Genomic DNA, 13,083 nt, shown 5'->3' with positions numbered 1-13,083 from the left:
TAACAATACAAAGACTCACAATAGTGCAGAAAAGACGAGCATCAAATGATCAACTGACAATAGAAAAAAAGGTTTTCTAGAAACAAAATCCCAAGACCATGTCCATCTCCTGGGAATCTGGTTGCTGTGCTGGCTCTGCTCCCTGTCTCTCTATCCACGGCCAGCTGTATTCAAACCCGGGCCTGCAGTACCCACTGAGTGATCTATAGTCTTCTACACAGCATGCGTCAACGGGTCTGAGTCAAATTATTATCCCTGTTCTAGACTCGGGGTGGGACCTGCATAGCGACCCCGTGCTTGGGACTGCAGTGCTGGCACGGCTTCAACGTTTAGGGCAGAAAGAAGAACCACAAGAAAGGGGCTCTTCAAGGAGCGAATGGCCGCGCCCCGATGAAGAGACCGCGTCTGCTGAAACCCCCTCTGCTGTCTTTGTCACTCTTTCCAGCTCTTTAAATAGTTCAGATAGACGCCCTGCTGTTAGGATTGCATCTGTTAGTCAAGTGCTGCCACTGGCCGCTGTTTTTGTATTTATTTTCTTTGGTGCATGTGGAGATGGGAGGGGGTTGGGGGGGGGTGTGTGACGGGTGTCCTAATCTCAGACTCCGACAGCACCCCGCCTCTGCAATGTGCATCTTTCGATAGGAGCTGCGTTCCTTAAAAGATAAAGTCTGCCAGCCGAGCCCGCTGTACCACTTTAGACTGCTGTTGGCAATGTTTGCAGTGGAGTCTGTGAGCGAGCGAGAGAGTGAGTGTGTAAAAACACTTCCAGGCTCATTCTCCTGTATCACGGGGGCCGACAGCCGCAGACTACAAAGCATTGGGGGATTCAAAACTTTGGAGAAGCGGGAGAGAAGGAATGCCAGCTCGAATCTTCACTCGCGGAGTAAGTACTGCAGATTTCCATTTTGTTTGACAAACTAAAGCAACACAGTCGTTTTTCACTTTCCTTCTGGTCGTTTTTCCTCAAAGTATGTGATGTCATTTGAGGTTACCCTGTGCTGTACAGCACCAGACTGCATGGTGATTAAATTTAAGAGTTGGCATGGGCAGCATTGTGGAGTAGTGGTTAGGGCTCTGGACTCTTGACCGGAGGGTCGTGGGTTCAATCCCAGGTGGGGGGCACTGCTGCTGTACCCTTGAGCAAGGTACTTTACCTAGATTGCTCCAGTAAAAACCCAACTGTATAAATGGGTAATTGTATGTAAAGAAATAATGTGATCTCTGTATAATGTGAAATAATGTGATATCTTGTAACAATTGTAAGTCACCCTGGATAAGAGCATCTGCTAAGAAATTAATAATAATAATAATAATAATAATATGTGCCATAATGTAAACTTCCACTCCAAACTCACTTCTGAGCTAACGCTGTCGGAAACGATAACGTTCCGATATAATGTAGTATAAAATCACAAAAAATATTCTATAGCCTTAAACTGTAAAAAAAAATGACAAACAAACAAAAGACCCAATTGGGGCTAATTAGTTCATTTTAAGTTAAACGCGACCATCCAGTAATATTGAGGCACCCCCTGCCCTGATGTTTCCGCGGATACATTGTGGGTAGTATCGCGCTATCGCAGAATTCCAGTTTAGTGTATAATCTGGTGATTTCCAGGATATTGGGTGTGTTGATTGTAAAGTACAAGCTTGCTGTGTAAGTCTAGGGTGTAGCAGACTCATCTAATCCCATGCTGTTCAGTGGGTTACACTTGTAATAGAATCCTTGGGTGTAGGTGAGAGTGGTTTAGAATTCCAGGCTATGATGTAACCTTGGAATACAGAGCCTGGTTGCCGTGGGGATGTCTGCACGCTGCCTGCAGTAGGGAACAGTGTTGTCACATGTCAGCATTGCAGAGGTTACCAGGAAATGCGTCTCCATTGTTTCATTTAGACTTTAAAGCTTAGCAGCAGCTGGTCCAGCACAGGTACAGAGGTCTGCAATGCTGTGTGGGACTTCAGTAAGGAAACAGTGCTGTGTTTCAGCTGAGCCAAGGCAAGGCACCTGCGTCCAGTGGGATTGTGATGCAGGTCTCGTTCGAGGCTGCAGTGTAACTGTGCATGGCTGAGTGAATCTGCTCTAACTTATCCATGAGTTGGATTTGTGCTGTAATAATGAATGGATGTCTGGGCTCAGAGTGGCTGAAACAACCTTGAGCGAAATAGAATCCTGGAGTATTGGAAAAAACTTGAAAGGAGTAAAAAAGAAATAACATTTGAATCATGCGGCTGTTTGTGATTAGAGTTCGCTGTATTGGCCCGTCCTGGTTTTATTAGGACTGCGGATGTGGTTGAGAATCGCAGCTCAAAATACAACGCAAAGCAGGGTCTGAGGCTGAAATACATGAAGTACATGATATACATGAAATATATCACAGCCAGCTCCATATCGACCTCAGGGAAGACAGACTGCAGTACTAAAAACTGAATCGGTTCAACGGCAAACGTTTCGACTTGAAATCTGTTTCCATGTCTTCCACATTTTGAAGCCCCTGTTGAGGCACAAACATTGGGATCCTATAAGACCAGATCTATTGTTTTTGTACTTTTTCTCTGTTCTTATATAAACGACATTGTCTTTGTCTTTGACCCTAAGCATGCACAGCTCTGCAGTGTGTGTGCGCTCGTAGAGGGGTGCGATCGAGGGGGTTTAGGGGGTAATAGGGTGTGAACGTGCAATCGCGGGGGTTTATAATAGGGTGCGAACGTCTTCATAGTTGTGATTTGCAGTAGCAATGCAGACAGGGGCACTGCTATGACAATGCAATGGTTTTGTAATAAGGGGCAATGGTAGCAATGGTGTTGCTATGCCGTTTAGCAAGGAAATGAGTGCTGACAAGGGCCGCAGGATTCTAGGACCCCATGCCTCCGCTGGGGTTCCAGTGTACCCCACTGACCTCGGGGTTATTGCACACAGTGTTTGACTGAGGCTTGCTTCCTCTGGATCCCATTAAAACAGCAGAGTGCTGAGTCTTCACTGTTCCTCTCGGTGTATGAAGCCCTTTCCTACCTGATCTGAAAGCTGCTATCCATCAGAGTCGTGTGTGTGTGTGTGTGTGTGTGTGTGTGAGTGAGTGTGTGTGTGTGTGTGTGTGTGTGTGCGCGTCTCTATGAAACTGCTGCAGGCTGCTGTCTCTACAGGTTGAGGTTGAAAAACTGTCTCCTTAATTGTCTGTTCCACGCTTGTTCTATTATGACAGCCCCATGTCCAAAACCTTTGTGCTGTCCCCAAAGTTTTGGCTACAATATATATATATATATATATACCAATTTCTGTCATGCCTGCGTCACGGCAGACTTTGACAGGACAAGATTAATTACAGCACGGGGAGATTAAACAACGACTCTGCACAAACCTCCAACCCGTACCCTTAATTGGATTTAATTAGGAAAGCCACCGTCAGAGTGATTAATGCAAGCTGTTACAATATCACACTTTAGAGGAATCATTCGCAGTGTTCAGTACAAAGCCATGCTCCCACTTCAGTGTCATTTAAAAACAAAAAGAAAAATGATCTTTTGCTCATGTCTCTCTCCAGTTAGGTGCAGCCTCATCCCATTGGGGCTGCCCCTGTGCTAGCATTGCCCCTTAGACAGTAAAGAACCGTTGCAGTGCCACTGTCTGTCTGTCTGTCTGTCTGTCTGTCTGTCTGTCTGCAGTGCCACTGTCTGTCTGTCTGTCTGTCTGTCTGTCTGTCTGCAGTGCCACTGTTTGTCTGTCTGTCTGTCTGTCTGCAGTGCCACTGTCTGTCTGTCTGTCTGTCTGCAGTGCCACTGTCTGTCTGTCTGTCTGTCTGTCTGTCTGTCTGTCTGTCTGTCTGTCTGTCTGCAGTGCCACTGTCTGTCTGTCTGTCTGTCTGTCTGCCTGTCTGTCTGCAGTGCCACTGTCTGTCTGTCTGTCTGTCTGTCTGTCTGTCTGTCTGTCTGTCTGTCTGTCTGTCTGTCTACATTGCTACTGAACGCCATTTGAGAAAAGTTTTGCAGGCATCATTTGGTACCTATCTACCAATGGCAGCCTCATCCCATTGTAGCTCCTGTCTATCTGCAATGCCACTGAAGGGGCCATTATTGGCTGTAAACGAGCGACTCTGCAGTATACACCAGGGAGTTAAGTAAAGTGGGTATGAGTTTGTATTATTCATATTCAATTATTTTTGCTGGCTTCACTCAGCAGCAGATTGATTTTTTTGTGTTGATTTTCATTTCATTGAATGCAGCTCTCTCCATTACCATCACATCACTGGCTGCAGTCAATAACCCAGCACTCACATTTTACAAGAATAGTGCAGAGTCCAGGGCTCTCTCTCTCTCTCTCTCTCTCTCTCTCTCTCTCTCTCTCTCTCTCTCTCTCTCTCTCTCTCTCTCTCTCTCTCAGACAGACAGGGGCACTGCAATGGCAATGCAGAGGCTTGTAGTGCCCCTGTCTGTCTAGTGAGAACGGCTGGCTGCTTTCATACCAGCCTCTCCATCAGAGAAACACCATGATGGAGTGTAGCTGTCACAATCACCATCACAGTGCCAGCAAACGGAATGGGATGCTATCAGCAGCGTGTGTGTGTGCGTGCGTGCGTGTATGTGTGTGTTGCGTGTGTTTTCTCAGCATGTGGTTTGGTTTCAAGGTGGGGTCTGTCTGCGGGCCCCCTGATAAGGAAATACTAACTCCCAAAAACCACACCCCTGCCTGTGTCTGCAGCCCGATACCCTCCTTCCGAAAACACCCTGCAGGAACCGTCCCACGATGGGAAAATAACAAACTCATTATACCCAGGATATACTGTGCACCCTGTGATTTCCATTTGAAAATAACTAGCCCTGAAATGAAGCACACGTGTATGAACTTATTTATACCACACGCGTGGATCCATGAAGCGGGTTGTGCAAAAAGATGCACACACTAAGTACATTGTAACTATGCACAATAGCATTTTAATTACGTGTAAGTACATGTAAATACACAGTAATCAAAGACTCTTAATGTAAAGTGTTACCGAACCTAAAGGAATGGTACAGTGCTGTATGCCAATCCAGCCCCAGCTTGGAAGCTGGTAGGCAGTGTGTGTGAAAGTGTCTGTGGATCCTCACCCCTGCCTGAGAGCTGTCAGCTCCGCTGCCCACGCCTCGCTTGATCCCCGTCGCCCAGGAATGTGCCCTTTCATTCAGCCTGGCTGACTCAGTCGTTGGTTCTGCAGACCCGAGGAAAAAGAGAAAGCTTTCTGTGTCTCTGAATGAGTTCCACCTCCCAGCTATACTGCCACCTGCTGGACGCTGCGGTGCATTCCCAGGGCAGACAGGGCTAAAGCAGCCAGTTCATAGTGTGGCGTTGGGGGTTTCATAAACCCCACAGTCAGATCTTATTGTGACCCTGCAAAAAATGGTACATTTCTTAATGCTCTTACTGTACTATAATCCATATCAGCAGTGAGACAGTGTGCTGGAGGGAGGTAGTGTGGTGTAGTGGTTGACGGAACAGTGTAATTCGTATTTATAGTGAAGAAGTACCTGAAGCTAGCTTAATGAAATAAGTGTCATATTTCTCAACATTTTGCGTGGATTGTGCAAGCCAAGTCCTGCAGCGGTTGCTATAGCTACCTTCAGCTATGTGGGTGGACAGATAGCTGTTGGCAAGTGTTGAATCATCCCTGTGCCAATTCTTAAATGAGTGCCCCGAGGGCAAGCTGGCATCCTGTCCTAATAAAGAGGGCTTGGACTAAGAAAGGGGTGTAGGGGGGGGTCTGTGTCAACTGTTAGAGAGAAGGGGGGGGGACAATGAGGAAGAGGTTAGAGAGGGGAAGATAAGGGAAGGAGGGGGAAGAGAGAAAGAGGGTTAGAGGAGAGAGAAAGAAGGGGAGAAGGAGAGCGAGATAGAAGGGAGGATGGGTGAGAGGAGAGCAAGGACGAGAGGACACTAGCAGGAGAGAGAGATATGGAGGGTTGAGAGAAAGAAAACAAGAGGGTGAGCTGAGGTATAGGGCAGCCGAGAAAGGACAGAGGAGGTAGTGGGGAGATAGAGAGATGAAAGAGGGAGAAAGGCTGGAGAGAGAAGGGAGGGCTTGAGGGCGAGGAGACGTGCACCACAGCCGTATTCATCCTTAAAGAAACTCCCCCGGCTGCCAAGTGGCACAAACTCAAAGAGTTCAAGGGTAATAAAGCAGCCTTTGTTTGCAAGCTGATAATCCTGTGAAAATCCTGCCTGCCTGCGCCCAGACCGCTGACTCAGCCCCGCGAGCCCGCTATCTCACTTGGACGCGTTCCCCAGCCTGGCGACGCTGCCGTGGCTTTCTAACCGGGGCTGAGATCACATTACGCAAGAGAAACATGACTCCTTGATCGCTTTGTAATGACTCTGCCTGTCTGAGAGATGCAGGGCAGCCTGGGAGAAGCACACAGGGTTGGCATTCAAACATCGTTGCAGACAGGAGCCTGTATCTGGGATGAAACGCAGAACGACTCTCTCAGCGCTCATGTGGGGTGCGGAGATAGTGAGCGAGCAAGCAGCGAGGTTTGAGTGGAGTAAAACGGGGTAACAAACACCCCTGCCAGTCGTTCTGCATTGACACATCCATCCCAGATTACACCATCCCTGGGCTATTCAAAATGATTTTATTTTCTCCTTTAGTTGTTGTGATATTTGTTATTTATGGTTTCCAAAAGAACCCGTGCCAGCCTGTGGGTCTAACTGATACAGCAGTCGTCTTGCCAGGAGGTGTGCCAGCAGTCGGGTATCATCTAAAGTTCCTATAATAGCATCGTCAGATTTTATATAGAAGTTGTTGGGAGGGTTGTCCTATGTTGAACTCCTAAAATGGAGAAGGGTGCCCCCCCCCACACCCTCTCTCCCCCGCTGTTTTTGTTTGGTTTGGCTGGCTATATTTTTAGCCCTCCTCTGTATTTGTAGCGGGACACAGTGACAGAGCGAGTGTCTTTCTTTAGAGGGAGTCGTTGATTGAGGGGCCATGGCGGGACGAAAGGGCGCTGCTGTCACCCTGCACTCTGTGAGTAACTTGAAGGGTGAAGGGGGCAGGGGGGCAGGGGTGCAGGGGGTTTGGAGAGGGGCAGTGGGGTCCCGGAGTCGAGCTGGTGTCAGGCCAGTTTGTAATCGTCTCTCCGTGGGAACCCGGGGTCTGGCAGCAGCAGCAGCAGCAGCCGCAGCAGCTCCGTGTACAGCTGTGCCTGCTCGTATTCAAGTGGACCCCTCAGCTACCGCGGGCTGAGTTTCAGTGCAGCGCGGGCATGGGCTGTGTACAGCTCTGGACAAACGTTTTGCCTCACCCCTAATGAATGAACTCATTTTGCTTTATAAAGTCGAGTGAAAGCTGCTGAATAATGTTACGTTAACATATTGAATTGCACACCGCTTTGTAGTTTTCAATATACTTAACGTAAAAACTGACAAAACAAAAATAAATAATCTAACATGAAACACTGTACTGCTGTCACGGCTTCCGGTAGACTTTTGCAATTTCGTTTTGTAGTTTCTGTTTTCTACTTCATTGAATGTCTTTAAGCTCATAGTTTACGAGTTTTTGAAGTTATGGATCAGGAAACGAATGAATGCCATCAGGATGTGTATTGACTCTGTGTATTGACTCTGTGTATTGACTCTGTGTACTGACTCTGTGTATTGACTGTGTATTGACTCTGTATGGTCTCTGTGTATTGACTCTGTGTATTGGCTCTGTGTATTGACTCTGTGTATTGACTCTGTGTATCGACTCTGTATTGACCATGTGTATTGACTCTGTATATTGACCATGTGTATTGACCATGTATATTGACCACGTGTATTGATTCTTGACCCTTCCTGTCTGTCCAGGCTGACGCCTCTACAAGTTTACTCCGTGCTGCCCGCTCAGGGAATCTGGACAAGGCTCTCGACCACATCAAGAATGGAGTGGACATCAACTCAGCCAATCAGGTGAGAGGAGATGCCCTCACTGCAGACCAGAGCTGAGCAGCAGCCCATCAGTCCATCACTCCATCACTCTGTCAATCCATCACTCCATGTCCATCAGTCCATCACTCCATCACTCCCTCAATCCATCACTCCATCAAACTACTGATCACTTCCCAAAGTAATCCATTACAAACCACGGATCACTTCCCAAGTAAGGGAATGAAAGTCAAATGTGTTCCTTTTGACCCTGAAGTTTTAAGATGCAGTGTGACCCAGTGGTTACAACAGATCTGTATAAAGGCATGATGCTACCATTGGTACAACAGTACCACAGTGGGAGCATGTTCATATTGTTAGTGTCACATGTTCATATTGTTAGTGTCACATGTTCATATTGTTAGTATCACATGTTCATATTGTTAGTGTCACATGTTCATATTGTTAGTGGCACATGTTCATATTGTTAGTGTCACATGTTCATATTGTTAGTATCACATGTTCATATTGTTAGTGTCACATGTTCATATTGTTAGTGTCACATGTTCATATTGTTAGTGTCACATGTTCATATTGTTAGTATCACATGTTCATATTGTTAGTGTCACATGTTCATATTGTTAGTGTCACATGTTCATATTGTTAGTGTCACATGTTCATATTGTTAGTGTCACATGTTCATATTGTTAGTGGCACATGTTCATATTTGCATACACTGTTTCATTGCAGTACCCTGGTATCAGTCTCAGACAGACAGAGCACTAACCTATCAGGACTGTGTTTTCTGATTCCTTTGTGTTGCCATTGCTGGCAACGCTGTGGTCCGCTGTGGCAATGCTGGCTGGGGGTTCTTCAAGGTATATAAGAGTTGAAAGATGTGTAATTATTTCTATGAACCTGTTGAGGTTTGAGCTGCTGGCACAGACACTGTGTTATCACTGAGCACAGCTGTAGATGTTGGGAATGAGCCAGGCACATAGAGAGGGGGGGGGCTCATCTTCAGGACCCCTCCCTATCACCGGCTATCAATAATAAACACACAGGGCCAGGGAGGGGGTCTGCAAAACACTCAGCTTCAACTTCCAACACGGCCGGTCTAAGAAAGATATCTGCACTCAAATTCTGATCACTAAACTAATCTTCCTGTCATGCTAAAAGTGACTAAACATTGTGTAAAAAAGCCTTCTCTAAATTAGGGGGTTTATTAAAATATATACAACATAGAGTGCCACCAAAAATGATTCTGACAGCTCACGTAAGTGTTCAAGTTTATTTTTAGTTTTCACTGACAGTCGCCAGCCCATTCATCCCCCATTCTTCTTAGAAACTTTCAACTCACACCAAATCAACAGCCGTTTCTGTCTGCCTGTCTGGGAGCCTTCAGGATAAACAGGTTCATAGAATTAACTACAGATGTTTTCATTGAACTCTGAAGAACCCGCAGCTAGCAGGGCCATCAGCAGACCACAGCATTGCCAGCCATGGCAACACAGTGCATTGGGACCAGATACTGCACAGTGCAGCGGTCCTGATACGGCAGCACACTGTCTGTCTGGTAATAAGCGGAGTGGGTCAGGGTCTGTGCCTTGATCTTCAGTCCAGGCTGGTGTGTTAGACATGTCCCCCGTGGAGAGTGGAGAACATCAGGGATTGGCTGGCTCGCTTTAAATACCTCGCTGCTGTTCTGCATTACAGGTGACCCTTAGAAAAGTCTACCATAGTTCAAGCAGAGCAAAGTGTAATAAAGCATGGTAAAGCATAGGTAAGCATTGTGAAAACATGGCAAACTATGATCAATGCATAGTACTGTGGTGAACTTCTACAAGGGTTAACGCAGCGTGTGTAACACCTCAGATCTACTGTTGGTGTTTGCTGTAGTTTACCGGCAGGGGAAAGTGAGACGCGGGATTATGTCTGCCTCCTATTTCCAGAGCTCGTTGACTCATCAAAACAAAACCGAAATCCATTCCATTTTTTTTTCAATAAGATGATCAGCACATCTTCAGCACAATCAATACTGCTGTGATCTGTGAAAGGTTCTGGGGAAGCCCCCTGGAATTAGATTGGGATCCCAGTTGGGTCTGAGGGAACATCTCTGCATGGGGTACATACAGTGTGAGTGTTTATTTCTAAACACACTGCAGGGGTTTCCTGTGAAAGGTTTACGAGTCCGTCTTGCCTCCTGAGCTCTTGTCTGAAGATGTCACTTTGGTCCTCCTGTGGGCAGCTTGAGTCCTCGCAGCTGGAGCGCCTTTGAGAATGGAAACCCTGGACGGGACTGTGGAACTCTGCAGCAGCCTCACACTGGGGGTCAAAACACCGAACAGGACCACGGGACACTGCCCCAGCAAACACTGAGAATTGTATTGAAATGGATGATTACTTTTCACTGTCATTTATTCAATACAATCTCAGAAAATCACACGAAGCTGCCGCAGCCAGTACGCGATTGGTCTTTGAAAAGCTCCATTTGAAGTCTCTGACTGGCCTCTGTAGACCCTGCAGACACTGGGAGGAGTCTGATGCAGTCACACGCCAAGCTGCAGACATGCTTTGTGTGCAATTTCTGTACTTGCAGAGAACCCCGGGGAGGGCAGTCTTACGCTAATGCCCTTGATTGTAACTGGTCAGTCAGGATCTACCGCTAGAGCTGCTGTTTGTGACGCCCCCTTCAGGAGAAGCGGGTGCAGTGCAGGTTCAGTGCTTGACAACAGCCACAAGAGAGTCTGGAAGGAAGAGAAACTGCAAGAAAAACACACAGACAGCACTCCTTTGACTGTCTGTCTGTCCCTCTATCAAGGCTTTCATGCTTTCATTCTTTTCATCTGCAGTATCTGTCTTTCTCTAACTGTCTATCTAGTGTCCTGTATGTAATTCAGTCTATCTATCTTCTAAATAGTCCTTCATCTCCCAGCGAAGCAGCCAGCAACTCTTTCATCCTCCCCTCTCCCCTCTCACCTCCTCTCTATCCTCTAACTTCCTACACTCTCCCCTCTCCTCTCTCCCCTCACCCTCCTCACCCTCTCTCTTCCCCAGGCTGCTCGGCTCCTTCTCAGGGCTGGGGGATGGTAGATTGTGGTCTCCCGTTGCTGTGGAATATCAGTCCTGTGAGAAAGGTCCAACCTCACATGTCCTGTAATGTTCAAGGAGGGATATATGAGGTCAGACCTGTCCCACAGGGCTCGTATTCTTTCAATCCTGGAGGCTGGAACGTGCCATCACCTCGCCATCATCACTTCACCCTCGCCACCATCCGGCCAGCCCCATCTACCCTGTGACTGTGACCCCGTCATCGCCCCAGTGTGTCACCCTGAAGAACCCTTAGCAGGCAGACCCATTACCAGCATTAGTTGCCTACTTGCAGCAGTGGGAGGTTCCAAAGCGACCCTTCAAGCTCTTGTAGCTCAGAGAACAACACTGAACATAGAAAAGAGTCTGGTCTTCTATCTGCTCCTGACATGGGACGGGAAACTCCAAGAGAGCTGAAATCTTCACAGCTGCTGATTTCAAGCTGGCTGTAACATTTTAGAAGTAACTTGAACTCTGCAACTGTTTTTGAGCTGAAAACAATTAAAAATGGTCTAATTAAGCAAATGATCAGTTCAATTAAGGGCCTAGTTAAGTAATTGAGAGCTCAGTTGGAATGAAAACCAGCAGACACAGGGGGTCCCCAGGACCAGGGTTGGGAAGCCTTGCTCTAGTGTGTAAGACAATCAGGGCATTAGGCACACTGCCCCCTAGTGTATAACATAGTCAGGGCATTAGAAATGCAGTTGATCTGGGTAGAGCTGTGATGCAGTCAGGTTGATCTGGGTAGTGCTGTGATGCAGTCGGGTTGATCTGTGCAGAGCTGTGATGCAGTCGGGTTGGTGCCATGTATTGATCAGGAGGGAGGCAGAGTGTGTGTTTCTCCTTGAGCTGCGAGTATCCGATGACCCTGCAGTGGCTGCTGTGAAATCAATCTGTCCGACAGGCACAGTTTAGCGGACTGAGTGTTCAAACCTGGCTTCCAGGAAGAAGGGTTCTGCAAGGATCTGATACCTTCAAAACAAATACACAGACCAGACCCATCACAGCACAGCACAGCACAGCACAACACAGCACAGCACAGCACAGCACAGCACAGACACCGCACAGCACAGACAGCACAGACCCAGCACAGCACAGCCCTTGCGTTTTGTGTTATAATGTAGTTCTTTGGTTGCTATAGTTCAGCTGGGTTTACAGTGGTGTTCAATGATTGAACTGCCTGCTATATTCTGAACAGCTGTGCAACACACAGGACAATGCCTCCATGACGCTGCTCTAAAACCCCAGGAGACCTTCGAGAGTTATTGTGTCCCCAATCATCCTGACTGTGTGATACACTGGGAGCTGCAACTCCCTGACTCAGTACATGACCATTGCATTGCCACTGTCTGCATTGCTATTGCAGTGCCCCTGTCTGTCTGCATTGCCATTGCAGTGCCCCTGTCTGTCTGCATTGCCATTGCAGTGCCCCTGTCTGTCTGCATTGCCATTGCAGTGCCCCTGTCTGTCTGCATTGCCATTGCAGTGCCCCTGTCTGTCTGCATTGCTATTGCAGTGCCCCTGTCTGTCTGCATTGCCATTGCAGTGCCCCTGTCTGTGTGCCTCTCGCTGTGTGCACTGGCTGTGAAGGTCTCTTATTGACGGAGCGCTGTGCAGTGCAGGTGTGAACCAGTGGATCGTTGCAGCCTGGCGCTCTTGGCTGTGTGGATGAGTGATGTGCCCGCTGGCTGCCAGGCTCAGGGCAGGGATTGATTGCATTGTGCTAGTAATGATGACAAGAACAAGGCGCCTTTCACCCTCATCGATTAGGAGAGAGAGAGGGAGAGAGAGAGAGAGAGAGAGAGAGAGAGCTGGCCTGCATTCACAGAGCAGAGGGGGGTCACCTTGAGACAAACCAAGGGAAACACAACACTGCCTTTAACTCTTTGCTGACTGGTGCGTGTCTGTCTGGGGGAGGGCGTGTGCCTGTGCTCAAGCTGGTCTGGTCTGGTCTGGTTTGAAGTCTGCTCTCCTCTCTCCTCTCCCCAGAACGGGCTCAACGGGCTGCACCTGGCGTCCAAGGAGGGGCACGTCAAGATGGTGCTGGAGCTCCTGCACAACGGAATCGCACTGGAGACCACCACCAAGGTGAGGGGAGAGGGAGAGGGGCCGGGGAGGAGAGG

The 13,083-nt window shown here is 47.9% G+C and overlaps 1 protein-coding gene across 10 annotated transcripts in view; it reads left to right on the top strand.

The window, feature by feature from the left end:
- LOC117397848 (ankyrin-1-like) overlaps positions 1–13,083 on the top strand; it is an 82,475-nt gene that overhangs the window by 25,459 nt on the left and 43,933 nt on the right. For 9 of the 10 annotated variants that reach the window (XM_059008411.1, XM_059008409.1, XM_059008410.1 and 6 more), the window contains 2 exons: positions 7,814–7,915; positions 12,950–13,048. In XM_059008411.1, coding sequence (XP_058864394.1) covers positions 7,814–7,915; positions 12,950–13,048 — 201 coding nt within the window. Of the gene's footprint in view, positions 1–673; positions 884–7,813; positions 7,916–12,949; positions 13,049–13,083 lie in introns of those variants that run through there. The other variant, XM_059008414.1, reaches the window with a different exon arrangement.

The sequence above is a fragment of the Acipenser ruthenus genome, chromosome 37 (assembly GCF_902713425.1).
Source record: "Acipenser ruthenus chromosome 37, fAciRut3.2 maternal haplotype, whole genome shotgun sequence".
In the NCBI taxonomy this organism is placed as follows: Eukaryota; Metazoa; Chordata; class Actinopteri; order Acipenseriformes; family Acipenseridae; genus Acipenser; species Acipenser ruthenus.
Note: the sequence above shows the minus strand (reverse complement) of the source record. Positions and strands in the feature narration are given on the sequence as shown.